This window comes from Diabrotica undecimpunctata, chromosome 7, assembly GCF_040954645.1.
Source record: "Diabrotica undecimpunctata isolate CICGRU chromosome 7, icDiaUnde3, whole genome shotgun sequence".
In the NCBI taxonomy this organism is placed as follows: Eukaryota; Metazoa; Arthropoda; class Insecta; order Coleoptera; family Chrysomelidae; genus Diabrotica; species Diabrotica undecimpunctata.
This window is the reverse complement of record NC_092809.1, coordinates 115,993,368-116,008,446: the sequence shown is the minus strand read 5'-3', so window position 1 is coordinate 116,008,446 and position 15,079 is coordinate 115,993,368. Positions and strand designations below refer to the sequence as shown.

General features: G+C 34.7%; 1 protein-coding gene across 1 annotated transcript; it reads right to left on the bottom strand.

The window, feature by feature from the left end:
* Positions 1–988: 988 nt before the first annotated feature.
* Positions 989–1,981, bottom strand: LOC140446610 (uncharacterized). Its single transcript, XM_072539185.1, has one exon. The coding sequence runs from the start codon at positions 1,979–1,981 to the stop codon at positions 989–991; it is 993 nt and encodes a 330-aa protein (XP_072395286.1).
* Positions 1,982–15,079: the final 13,098 nt, after the last annotated feature.

Genomic DNA, 15,079 nt, shown 5'->3' with positions numbered 1-15,079 from the left:
TAGCGAGGGCCCAGTCATCGGCGTATCCGAACGTTCTTGACTGTGTTTCCGGCATATCTGCTAGGTATAAGCTAAATAGTAGTGGAGAGAGCACTGACCCCTGTGGTAGGCCATTCTTAAGTTTCTTTGGTAGGCTGATATCTGTGCCCATCGCTACTTGAAACATTCGATCGTTGAGCATGATATCTATTAAGCGTGCTATTGGTTTACAGGGGATTGCTCGGAGAATTTTGTATATAAGGCCCTCTCTCCATACTGTATCGTAAGCTGCCGAGAGATCAATAAATGCCGCTGAAGTTTTAAGTCTTCTTTGGAAACCCGCTTCGATGTAGGTGGTGAGTGACATTACGTGGTTTGCACAGCTTCGTTCTGGTCGAAAACCCGCTTGTTCGACTGGGATCGCCTGGAACAGTTCTGTGCTGATTCTATTATATATAAGCCTCTCTAATAGTTTGTAGATGGCAGAGAGAAGCGCAATTGGTCTGTAGCATTTTAGGTTCTCGGCGGGTTTGCCTGGCTTTAGTATGGCTATTATCTTAGAGCGCTTTAGTTCTTGTGGAATATTTCCAGTTACCATGATGTCTGTGAAAAATCGAGCCAGCCAAACTTTTGTATACTTGCCACAATTTAGTAGGAATTCAGGGTGAATATTATCAAATCCTGGTGCCTTTGCTGGCTTAACGTCTTTAAGAGCCTTTGATATGTCTTCGCTGGTGAAGGGGAGGGAATGCTCCGTTTCTGTGGCTACGTGTTTTAAAGTTTTAAGTTCTCTCTTTACGAAAATGGTGTGTGCTTTATCCTTTGGTGCCCTGGATGTTTTTACTATATGTGATGCTACGGCATCTGGCTTTACGGCTGCCTCTCGGCGTTTCGTACGGACATCACTCCCTAATTTTCTCAGTAATGACCATGCCTGTCTCCTTGATTTCTGGAAGTTTAGACTTTCCACTGTTTCGGTCCACTTTTGACTTTTAGCGGCGTCTAGGCTTTACAGTAGTTCATCCGCTATTTCTTGGTCGCCAGTTTCAAGAAAGCTCTGATATAATTCCTCGCTATTTTCCGACCAGCCAGGAATATATTCTTTACGATAGCCTCTTGGTATGTGTTTTTTGGCTACACTTAGGACGGCACCAACAAATCTGTGGTAGTTTTTGATATTAAGTGTAATCCACCCTAGGCATTTATCCAGATCCGCAGAGAAGTCAGTCCAGTTGGCCTTTTTAAAATTCCATCTTGGACCTGGGATAGAACTAATTAAAGGGATTTGCGTCCCTACTTCTATTATTACTGGTCGATATTGGCTGTGTGGGAAATCAGTTAGAACTCTTCGTGAAGCCCCTAGAGGTATGTCTTTGTTGTCGGTCGAGACGAAGCATAGGTCGCGGTTGTATTCCCGCCTCCATGCCGCGGATCTGAAGGTTGATCGATCTTTGGCATCAAACAAAAGGTACAGGCGTTCGTCTTCTGCCCATTTTATTAAAGCATTCCCATTCGCATCATTATTTTTGTACTTCCACTGTTCATGATGGCTATTGTAATCTTTAACGTATACAGCAGGGTGAGGATGTACTTCAATTGCTTGGGCTGGCCACGACGTAGCAGGTGACTTGTAAATGTTGGACACGGTAATGTTAGCGATTTTTATGACCACATTATAAATACAGTCATCAGTGGAAGTAGAGATTAGCGAAGCATTTTCAATATCTTCTTTGACATATGTGGCTGTGCCGTATGTTCGGTGGTAAGTTGCGCCTAATAGTTCATAGCCCGGTATTTTGCCCCTTTTTTGTAGTTGCTTCTCTGTTTCGCAGTGGGTTTCCTGTATAGCAACTAAGTCAATGTTGTCATCTTTTAATAGTTTTGATAAAAACTGGCTTTTAGCATAGCTTATGCCTTCTATGTTTATACGGCAAATTCGAAGTATAGGTCCGATTGGTCTGGTTGTGCGGTCCTCACAAGGGCCGTTTATTTTGTTTATCATTTTTCGTTGGAAGTGTTGTTTAGTCAGGAGATCCTGAAGATTGTCTGACTGCCAGTAGGTGCTAGTTCATTTAGCGTTGCCCAGGGTGCACGTGTAGTATTCTACTACGGACGCGAACTAGCTCTACACCCCAATAATAATTCAAAGCGATTAAAACAAAAAATTTGCTTGACCCAAAACAGATACTGTCTGGTGTAATATGTGAGCAGTGGCGGATCCAGAAATTTTTGTTAGGGGGGTCATTGGTCTTGGGGGTGATTTTGATACAGGATTTAAATTTTTGCACCTTTCAATGGCTGGTCCACAGAAATATTATATCGGGGGTGGGGGCAGGTATGGACACACATTCTATACTAAGAACAGCTCAAGATAGAGAGCAATTTGCTGTAGCCACCCTTCCGTAATGAAGAAGAAACCTTAAGAACAAGCGTAAACAGCATTTTATTTAAATCGATTTATTTAACAAAAAACATAACATAATTAAAGAATAGTTATTTCTATAATTAGGAATATTAGGCTATAAAATGAGTGAAATATTTTTTTACTCGATATTGAAATTTTTCTCATGAATTGTCAGCAATAGCCGGCAACAAGTGGTAAATAAAAGTTCAGTCATTAAAAATACTATAAGAATAAGATAAGTAAATATTATATAATTTTATAAAAATGTATTCTTTTCGCATATCCTATTTAGCAAATCGCTCTATCATTGCATCAACATCTAGAAAAATTTCAGGATGCACATCGAGGAGTGCTAAACCAGTTAACCTTTTCGCAGAAGTTCTATTTCTAAGCCAAGTCCTTAGACCCTTAAGCGTAGCTCTATTTGGATTCATATAAATATCGCAGTTTTCTAATACTTCTAAAATACATCAAGTACAATACATGAAAACATCAGGATGTTTTCCATTATTTTGCAAGACTATTTTTCACTTTTGAATCCACAGTAAAAACTCTTATTCTACTGTGGAATATACAGTAAATAGTTGGTCCAATAATATCCTGGAAGGTGTTAACAATGTTTTTAAGGCAACTTTTTCTTCTCATGTGTTATCAGTTTTAGGTAAAATAACGCGAAGATTAAATAGATTCATAACTTTCGGTGAAAGTCATTCTTCTAAATCAGTTAAGATATTGTCTAATAGGGATAAAGAAATAGATCTTCGGAAATATTCTTCGCAAGAGTTAGCAGATTGGTTTGACGACAGGTTTGACGAGAAACTATACGAGGTATCTTCAGTTCAATGTCTAGTTGTTCAGCTGTTTGTTTACTTCATAGTAAAGTTTGCTAAAACAGATTCAGCATTTGATCTTTTATTTTGAAGAATGAATTTAGTGTCCTCTATGTGGCCTCAGTAGCCTACTTAAAGTCTAATTTTGGTGACCGAAGAAGACGCCTAAGTGATACAGTTGTACCTAAAACATCACTAAGACGAACTACTGTTTTACAGTTCACAAATATCTTGAACAGCAGCCCCCAGTTCCTTTATTTGTATTCACTAACGTATCAGACTACAAACAACCAATTCGTAGACAAAACTGAAGATAATAAATACCTAATAGAAAACAAAAATGTTCGGATTTCGTGCGAAAAGTCATGTCATGTACATTGAATGAGCAATAATGTGTGGACGGTAATTCTATCTCATCGATAATCCAACGATTCCTTGGCACTCAAATGATGAATTGACAAAATTTGAAAATCGCGTAACTCTGAATTCGTGGAAGTCTTAGTCGAGGTGTTATTACTGTATTTATAATTGTTGATTTTCTTAAAGAGCAATTTAAAAAGGCTTCCGTATAATTCTACACTTACCCCTAGAATAAATAAGTTTGAATCATTTCAACTCTTGACTTCCTGCTTATAGTGTTGATGGGTTTTAAATTATTTTTTTAGGATTATTTGATTGATATTTAATTTTGTTTTGGGGGTGGTCATGACCCCTATAACCCCCCCTTTGGAGCCGCCACTGTATGTGAGTGTAGCACCTTTTTTTTTATAGCCCTTTTTCTCTCCGAATTGTCGAATAAAGGCCTCTCCCATTTCTCGCCATCCATCCCTGTTGTGTGTTAGGCGTTTCCACATTGGTCCTGCGTCTCTTTTGATATCGTCGCTCCAGCGCATTTAAGGTCTTCCTCTTGGTCTCTTCGCATCGTACGGTCGCCAGTTTCCGACTTATTTGTTCCATCACATTGTAGCACCTTAAAGCCCCTTAAAAAGCTAACACTGTCGAACTGCAATATTAATCATTTATCCTCTGTACGAATCGTATAGATAGGTGATATTTTGAGATCATTAAAAATAATATTATTGGGTATTAAATATTTTTAAATTGCAAGGAAAAACGTAAAAAGGGTAACCGAAATACATGTCAACCAAGACGCAAGAAGAAGACGATAATTACAAAACAATAAGAAATGAAGCAGGTGTCGATATACAATAAGTAAAGTAATGTAAATGTTACAGAATTTTAAAAACATTAAAATTAGTGGATATATATTTCTTAATTAGGTAGATTAGTACAAAAATAAAATATTTAGTTTAATTTAGTAACAATAACATAAAAACTCATATCAGACAATTAAAAACCCATAAACACAAACTAATAACAGTGGTAAATACAGAGAGGACTAGGTACAATTAAGTAACTTTAAATTTATAATATGTTACTCCTTTTTAATCTTGCTTAATACGTTTTAAAACATCTTTTTAGTTATGTAATTTAATTAAAGATAAAGTCTTAGTTATATTATTTTATTTATTTTATTCTTTTTCTTCTATTTTTATTCTTTTTTGTATGTAGACATGACTGTCTGTTTCTCAAAATGTCTGCCTCTAGTAAGTTCCATCGTTTTCGTTGTCTTCCTATTATTTGTTGTCATTCCGAATATATGATCGTTCCATTCTACTTTTCTATTTCTTACCTAGTACTTCTAGCTCTGTCCGATAGTGTTTTACCATCAGTTTTTCTCTATTTTTATCCCTGCTGTTTCTTACATCATTTTTGTCTTCGCTGTGTCAGGCGATGTTTCTGCCGTGTATATTATTATTGGTCTGATGAGTGTTTTGCAAATTCTGCCTTTCATTTTTTTCCTAATATTTTTATTTCTCCATATTGTTCTATTCAGGCAGCCTGCGGTTTTGTTTGCTCTGTTCACTTGATCTTCCACTTAAGTTTCGAGCATTCCGTAGCTAGATAATGTAATGCCTACATATTTAAAATCCATCACTTGTTCATCTGACCTTCCAGCTCAAATTTAGATCTTAGTCAATTTGCTGTTATTACCATACATTTTGACTTTTTTGGGGAAATTAACAAGTTAAATTTTCTGGTGTTTCAATTAAATTGGTGTAGCATATGTGTAAATCATTTTTTCTTTGAGAGAGTAGTATTGCGTGGTCTGCATAGCAGATTATTTTAAGTTGTTTTTCTCCCATTTGGTATCCTTTTTTAGTTCTTACTTTTATTATTAGTTTATCCATAATAAGGTTAAACAATAGAGGACTCAGGGAATCTTCCTTTATTATCCCATTGCTAGCTTCAGTGGGGTTTAATTAGTTCTTCTTCTAATTTTACTTTTATTGTGCTGCTTAAGTAGATATTTTTGATTATTTTGATTATTTCTTGAGGTATCTATCTTGCGTACAATAAGTGGATAACGTTCTTTAATTTGTCCTGATCAAATGCCTTCTTAAGGTCCACGAAACACAAATATATCGGTTTGTGTACTTTAATAATTTCTCTTGCACTTGCGTAATTATAAATATAGCGTCGGTGCATTTTCTTCCTGGCCTAAAACCTTGTTCTTATACTATAGATTGTCTCAAAGTGACTAGTCTGTACAGGGTAAATGCACAACATCGATGCCATACTTCTTTGCAAACTTGTATTAAAATAAACGTCACTTCCTACTACTTAGCCTAATCCATCTTTTGTGTTGAGTTTAGCTTAAGTACGAATGCCCACTAACGACCCTGCCTGGGTTCCTTGTTCAGTGGTTCTCAAACATAAATAATATTTGCTACAACATACTTGGGTTAAATTAAAAAAAAAATAGAAATTAAGAAATGCCTTTTATTTATGTCACACAAGCAGTTTGTTTTTAATTCTACAGTATGTGCTAGCGACACAAACCACCTGTTTATAGATTTAAATAAAATCGAATAAAATAAAACTAAAATATAAAGAAACATTTTATATATGTATTGTTCCGTTCAAAAGTTAAGAGGGGAAGGACTTTTAAAAACCGCACTGTATATGTTGGCAGTAACAAAACGTAGAAATATCTGAAAATAAAACTAAAAATAAGTTGAAAATAAAAGAAGTCATTGTATTTATTTTCATGTGTAAGTAATCTTTGTGTAGTTTCTGCTTCACTATCATCATCATAATTATTATCGTCACTGTCATCACTATCTCCGTTATTTATATTTATAATAATTGGTTCGATATCATCCAACAAATTTCCCACATTTTTTTTTCTGTTGCTATTACGTGGTTTACGTAGTTTTTCCATTTCTCTGGCGTAATGACCTGGTACGCTGCTGTAATTAAATTTCCCATTTCAGCTTCTTTAAAATTCGCGTTGCGTCCAGCTATATACAGTTTCACTTCACTCCAAACCAATTTGATGCGATTGACTTCACAGTAATAGGGTTGGAGCCTCAGAATCTTCACATTATGCTTTTTGACAATAACTTCTATTATGTTTTACCTGTCATATTTTGCTTTGAAGGCCTTGACTACATCAAGTAACTCGCATTTTATTTAGTCTTCTTCAAAAAATAGGTCCTTTGACAGAAGCCATTCTTGAATATCTTTTTTAGTGTTGAACTGTTGGGAATTTGTTCTGACTTTCTGCTGTGATAGGAGGCATTGTCCATTACCACAACAGTTTTTTCTGGCAAATTTAGCATTAAGTTATTTTCGTACCAATCTTCGAAGGTCGGTCCATCCATTTCGTCGTGGTGCTCCTGAGTATTTTTCTTTGCCAAAAACGTGAGCTCTGCTCCATCAACAAATCCACTGGTAGATCCTGCGTGCAATAAAACGAACCGTGCACTACGAGCTGTTGGAGCTTTTAATCCTGTTGTCAGACCACGAACAAAAGCATCGTGATGAGATGTAATTGTTTTATCAACCCATTCTTTTTTCACACTGTGCCCGATATTTACCCATGATTCATCCAAATACACTATGTTGTATCCTTTTGCACGGCATTTACGAATTGTGCGTAAATAACGATGACGCCACGAGATGATTTCTGGTTTTTCAATCAAAATTAAATTTCTCCCACGTTTTATAAACACAAAATCCATATCACTTAGCAAGCAATGTAGCGTGGCCCGTGAAAAGCTGGGCAAAGTTTCTTCGACATTTACAACAGCTAATATGGTGTTTATTATTGGTGGTATGTTGTTACGAAAAAACTGATGAACTATTTTACGAATTTGGCCCCTAACACCGTCAACGTACTTGTTGTTACGAGAATTACCAACCTTTCGCTTCTTAGGCCTTTGGAGATTGTAATCCAGCAGGTGATGAATATTCCTGTAGTATGCACCACTCATTTCTGACTTTTTCCTAATTACACTTGATACAGAATCGTTGTTATCCTGATTAAGATGATAATTAATAATATTCATTAGTATCTTTTTCTCTAAAAGTTTCAGAGCTTTTCCACGTTTCCATTGGACAATTTCCTCCATTTTGCAGTAAAAATTCGGCGACAGATATAACAATAGCCAACAACAGAAAATAACAATAATTGCCAACAGCAAATCACAACAACAGCCACCAACAAATAATCGCAATAACAAAACGGTTACAGTACATCCAAGATGGTACAAATAATTGTAACTCGAATATGTTTACGCGCTCCGAACAACAAATAAAGACTAATTAAGGCCCTGGATGTATCAAGCTTTTAAACATATTCTGTACAAGAATTACTCTAATTGCTTCTTAATTACTAAATAACTTAGAAGAAAGTATTTGCAGTTGATATCAACCAAAATTACAAATTTCTTACACATTACGCCAGTAATTAGCACCGCAGGGACCTAAATAACATTTTAAATTTGGCAATTAGTAGAAATTATTGAAATTATTTTAAACTTTGAAACAAATGTTTATTTGTTTTCACTTATTGAGAACTCCTGGTTTATTCCGTTTATTTTGAAAGATAGACAATAGAGAACGCCATCGCTCACTGCATAAAACTGGCAACTCTTGGCGAAATTCGCATAAGGTTAGCATTGCATATGTCACCCTGTACAGACTAGTCACTGAGATAAAATATAGTGTTAACTTCATTAAATATAGTTATTATCACTGTGGTTATTTAATTTTAGTGTTGTGTTTAATAAACTAATTCTTCCGTAATTTTTCTGGTCTGGTTTGTCTCCTTTTTTGAAGAGAGGTATTAGGATGCTTGATCTCCATCCTTGAGGAATTCTGATTTGTTTTATCATTTTTTGGATTAGTTTTAACAGTTGTTTGGTCAGATCTGGTAACTGTTTTAATCATACAAAATAATTGTCTTAAATTGGGTTAAAGACAAATTCAGTAGCCGTTGAAAAATTACAAGTGTGAATTGGTGAAGTTCCTGAGTAGGAGTAACATCAGAGACTCTGTAAGTCAGCTTATATTACATAAATTATTAGTAATAAACAAAGATATCTATTTGACAACATCGAAGAAGAACCATCGAATATTTCAAATACAAACAAGAATTTCTTATCTTTTTTGTTTTTGCACCGGCTTAATTGCCTTGTTATAGTTTGGATACAGGACCCCATTCAGATCTAATGACTAGTTTCAAAGTTTATTTAAATGGTTGATATTAATTCTGAATTAGCTCAGGAAATGACCTGTATTTCAGCACCAACACTTAAAAAATCGTACTCCTCAGTAACCAGTACTCTTAGTTTTCCATCCAAAAAGCAAGCTATTGTATTTATTTCATTAGAAAATGTAAAATTAGAAGATTACCTTGTATCACTAGGATCAGTTATTTCTTCAAAAGATATATTGTTCTCTTCTCGTATAGCTAACAACAGGATTTGTATTTATTTATCTAAGGAAGAATTAGTTGACAAATTTATAAATGTTCATCAAGGAAAAATCATAGTAAACAATCAAATAATACAAGGAAGAAGATTACCTACTCATCGTAAATGACTAATATTATCCAATGTATGTCCAACAGTTCCACATAGTATTCTAGAATCAGAACTACAGAAACTAGGCTTTAAACTTATTTGTCTCTTATCATTCCTTAGAATTGGCACATCTCGTCCCGAATTTCAACACGTACTAAGTTTTCGCAGAGATATATATATTTTACCTTTAGTGGACCTAATATTTCCTGAATCCTTGTTAATTTGTCATGACAATACAAACTATAGAATTTTTATGTCTGTAGACCAACACTCCTGTTATATTTGTAAAAATATTGACCATATCGCCTCAAACTGTCCTCAAAAAAACAATAACTCCTGTTAAATAATAAATAACACACTAATTACAGCAGACAATATAAGTGACGTAACACAACACTCAGTACAAATCCATTCAGAAAAAAATTATTTGGTACAAGACACTCAATCTAAACAATACAAAAATAAAGATGTAGATGTCAATAAACCAAGGCCAAAAAACGATAACCCGCTTAAAAATGAAGACATAAACGTTAATGAAATAGGATTAGAAACTAATGAATCATTGATCACTTTACCAATTAGCACAGAACCTACACTGCAAACACAGAGCAAAAGAGCTTTCTCCGAAACAGTTTCACCACCTGAAACTCCTGAATGCTTTATACCGCCTGCTAAGGATACATGTTCAAAAAAGAAGAGAACTATCCCAACAATAGATCTTATTGATATACAGAAACTGATGCAGCCAACAAAAGTATTTTTTGACGACGACACAAACGAAATCTGTGTAAGTCATATCTTTAAGTATTATCTGATTTCTTTTTCGTAGTTAGTTCTCCCAGATCTCCCCAAAAATAATGAATCCTTATCCACGATCTTGCTCTCCAACCAAAACACGAGTAGCCGTTCGCAAACGTTTCAATTTATTTACTTACCCTATCTCAAGCCCAATAATTGTTAATTAGTCCATTTTAGCCCCCAATAAGCAAATTAAAAATTGTTTCAATTGCCAGAGAAGGACCGTGATGAATTGTGTGTGCGGACTTTGGAAATGACTCAAATTGAGAAGGTATAATCTTAGACGGGAAGACTCATTGTTTTACCCCTTCTTGAATAGATATTTTGTTGTACAATTTTGTAACGTGAATTATTTTTTTTGTAATCATTACTCATGTAAACTTAAGCATAAAACACTTTTCTTCTCAACCCCTAAAGCAGCAGCATTTTTTTATACTCTAGTTAAACGTTGGCACATGATAGATCAATTGCATGGGCAAACATTTTTAGCGTCCATTTCCTTGTTCTAATAGAAATTCTGTACAGCGTTATAGGGTAATCTACACACTCCCATGTGTGTATTTTAGCTTTTAATAACGTCAGCTCGTTGTACTTGAACATATTATTCTTTGTGGATTTTGTCTCACCTTGTATATTTATCTTTTTTGCCAAACCCCATATTGTTGGATGCCATTGTAACGGGTTTATTGTCAACCCATTTCATCATAATGACCTCTCCATCACCATTATTTAATTCTTAGCATGATCTTCTACCTTTCTTTTTCATTTCGCAATTTGACAAAAATGGTAAACTCTGGATTCTATCAACTCTAGATATACCAGAAACGTAAATGTGCCTTTTTACGTACGGTTATTTTTCTTTGGATAACCACTGAGCTTAACCCCAATATAAGCGATTCTGTTTCATCCAATTTAGTAGTTGTGCCTTGATATAATATTAAATTATACTACATCTTCAACCAAGAATTCTGCCTTCGGACAACAGATCTTCTTCCTTGAATCTTTCCCCGTATTATGAGTCTTAAAAATTTCAGATTTTGGTTCCCTCATCCCGTCGCCTAGGTATTCCAGTTTTCTTGTTTGTATAGTGGTGATTAATGTTGTTTCTTTACCAACCCTCTCCAGTACCTCTTTATTTGTAATTAGTGTTGCCCAAAATCGGTCTTGGTCTTGCAGTCTTGGTCTTGTTCTTGCATTTTTGCAAGACCAAGACCAAGGCCAAGACCGCCTAATTTTAGCAAGACCAAGACCAAGACTGACCTTGCAAGATTTAAGCAAGAACAAGACTAAGCCTGCGAGACTCATGTGTCTTGCAGTTAGGACTGAGTGTGGTTTTAGCGAGTATAGTAGTTCGGGTATATGCTTAAAGACTCTATGAGACGCAAAAAAATATGTAATAAAAATTTGAAAAACATACCGAATCAAAATATTCTTTAAAAAAAACATTTGGCACGTGCTCAGAGGTCATAATTACAATGTAAAAATATAATATTTTGTACATTCTTTTGCAGCAGACGACTTCTTCGCTCTGAAATTAATTGTCCATATTTTGAGAATAGCCGCCCTTTAATCATAAAAATAATCTTCTTGCATTGCGACGCCGACAGTAATATCGTATCGATATTTTTTAAAATATGTCACCCTAGCTAATAAAAAATATAATTGTTACGGACACCCACTTAATAATTCAATTTTTTTTACCATTAAAATTTAGTCAGGAGGAATCTAAATAAACAAATCTTATCGGCCTAAGACTATAAATTGTTTCTGCCGAGTGTGCGATGAGATCATTCGGTTAAACAAAATTTGGTAAAAGAGCGCGGCTAATATTCACAAGTAACGAGACAAATTAATAACAGATAATGTCGCCTACCGTATAAACAAAATACCGAAGTATTCTATTTAGAATAACGAAGTAACGATATATAATTCTCGGTTTGTTATTATATACTTAGGGTATTGAATAGTAACGAACATAAAGTAACTAGTAGTATAATAGTAGTTACTTTTTCGACATCACTTAACTTCATTCCCAATTGAGCTTTCCTTTGTGTCTAATGTAATAATTGTTTTTCATCTAATCCTTGTTGTTCTCGGAGTGACAAGTTTACAATTTGACATGAAGAACAAATATTCAAATAGTTCTAGTCGGAGTAGTGAGAGTTGGAGTTATAGATCTAAAAGACCTAAAAGCAAATTTGATGAGTTTTTTTTTAAATAATTCCTGCATCCCAAATTGTTTTGTGTAAATTGTGCCTACATAGAAAGGTTGAAATGAGAATGATCAACAGAAACACGTCAGATTTAAGGAAGCATCTAATATCTTTTCACAAAAAGGAATTACAAATATTTCTTCCTGAAAAACCAAAATTCGGTGGAGATATCACAAGCTTTTTAGTGAAGGCGTATGGTTCACTAAGAGACATATTTAAGAGCAACATCCCGATAGCTATGAAACGGAAGACATTTGACCAATGCGTTCTTCTTATTATGGAAACTCTCACGCTCACAAAAACAACAGCACTAAAAATGGCACAAAGGCGCATGTAAACATCAATTCTCGGCGTGACAAAAAAGACAAAATAAGGAATCAAGACTTAAGGAAAAGAACAGGCATCAGTGATGTCGTCGAACGTATAGCCAAGCTGAAATGGAATTGGGCAGGTCACATAGCGAGACTGAAAGACACAAGATGGACCAGAAAACTAATTGACTGGCGCCCACGAGAAGACAAACGCAGCAGAGGACGACCACCAACACGCTGGATGGACAACATTAGACGAATATCCTAGAAATGGCAACAAGAAGCACAGAACCGTGAAGAGTGGCGAAAAATGGGAGAGACTTATGTCCAGCAGTGGACAGAAGAAGTTGCATGATGATGATGATGATCACAAGCTTTTTAATAACCGCTAAAAAAAGTGGACATGTAAAAAAATATACTTATAACCTTATTACCAATTACATATATTATGTACCTACTTCTTTATTTTGGTAAATTAATGTATTTATTAAGTAGGATCTCCTTAATTTAAAATAACTTCTTTTGATTACCATTGCTTTTTTTTAACTATTCTTTATTTTTTTATGTTAGTTTTTTATATAAAAATAGAGATAAGATTGGTAAAAAAATTTATTTGGCTTTAATAAGTGGATTATAGTTTGTTATCTTATCACCTAAAAAATCTGTGCCCTTGATACATGTATGTGGATTTTTTGCCCATCATGTCTATCAATCCCTTTCTAGGCAGATAATGTTCTTTAAAATACAGGCATGCTTATGTCATTAATTTGTTTTTTTTTTGTTTTAACCATGTTGTAGCACATGTAAACTTAGTAAATGCAAACATTTTTTAAGAAACAGATTGACTTCCGTGGGGCCTGGTAGATAGCTGAGTTAAAGCATAAGCCCGGATCGCTTAGATCGTAGCTTCAAACCCCACCCGGTGTCAGTTGTTCAGACATTTATTAATTTGGTTAGTCTTTATTATGGCTATGTTAATTTAAGCTTAAAATGTACTTACTCTGCTACGTTGTTCTAAGATCTAAAGTAACGTTTAATAAATAGCAATAGGCTAATGGGTAACTGCAAGACTTGCAAGACTTGCAAGACTCTTGCTGCAAGACCAAGACCAAGACCAAGACCGGGAGTGCAATACCAAGACCAAGACCAAGACCAGGTGTATTGGCGCAAGACCAAGACCAAGACTATCTAAGTCTCGTCTTGTTCTTGCATTTGGGCAACACTATTTGTAATTTTATCAGTTTATAATATTTTTATTACTCTGCGGTATAACCAGAGTTCTAAAGCCTCGATTCTTTTTATATTGCATTTTTTTAATGTCCAAGTCTCAGCCCCATATAACAATATTAAAAATATATAACATCGAATGCTACGTAGTATGATTTCCAAATTAAGATTTCTGCACGTTAGTAGTTTTCATGCACGGCTTCATTCGTATAAATGCTGATCTGGCAATCTATATTCGACTGTTTATTTCTGTAGTATGATCATTGATTTTATTGATCAAAGTTCCCAAGTACTGATATTTTTCTACTTGTTCAATCACATTACCATTGATTGTGTCAATATGTAGTGTACCTATATGTTTATAGTAATTCCCATTTTCCAAGTACAAGTCTTTTCTTTGTTTATTTATATCTATCTCTTTTTCCCTGCCGCTTCTAGTCTTTACAGTAAGTCTTTTAATTTTTGTTTACTTCTGGCTATCAGTATCATTAGCAAATGCTGTACAAAATGCTATAAATATGCTATATAATCCTCTATAAATGCCATTAAAATGCTGTTTTAGGTATTGGTGCTTTCGTTGATTTGTAAGTCCCGTCCTGTTGAAGCCGACGAACAGAAGCACTGTAGACTTCCCATATTGGTAGCTTTCTTCTTGTATTTTACGAAGCAATAAAATTTAATTTTTTGCGCTTCTTCCTCTCCTGAATCCACATTAATATCCACCTATGCCATATCGTATCTTTTATATGTAAATTAACCTACACAAACATAATTCTCCGATCACCCCTAACAGGGACCACTCATATATGTGATTCGTTACACAAAAATTTCCTCGTGACTGCTGAAATAGATAAAAATTGTCTTTACGTATCCGCTTTTAACCGTTAAGTAATAAAATTTTGTTTGTCGATAACAGGTAAACTGGATATTTCTAGAATTTCACATCATTCAAGTGAAAAACAAATTTTATGTAATTAACGGAGCCTAAAATATGAATGAAAACTCTGAGTAGGGTATATTATGTTAATAGCCTATATACAATATAATCATGTTCGGTAAAAATAAATTATTAAAAGTTTGGGCATCTATAAGTCTCAATTATTAATTTATGAAGAAACAAAAATATATAAATTTTATTATTATATCACAAACCGACTTGTGACTTGTGGTAACTAGCAAGAGCATGGAGGTTTACAAGAATGGATTTACGGCTAAATCAAAATTTTTGCTAAAGCCAAACGAGCATGACAACGTTACATCTACAAAACCGATCAACCGGATGCTATTTGTAGTAAAATTCATTTCTCGATAGGCACGTTAGGGATGGTATATTCAGACCAGGTTTTTCGTGACACTGACCCTGAGAAGAAAACTACAGTTGTTT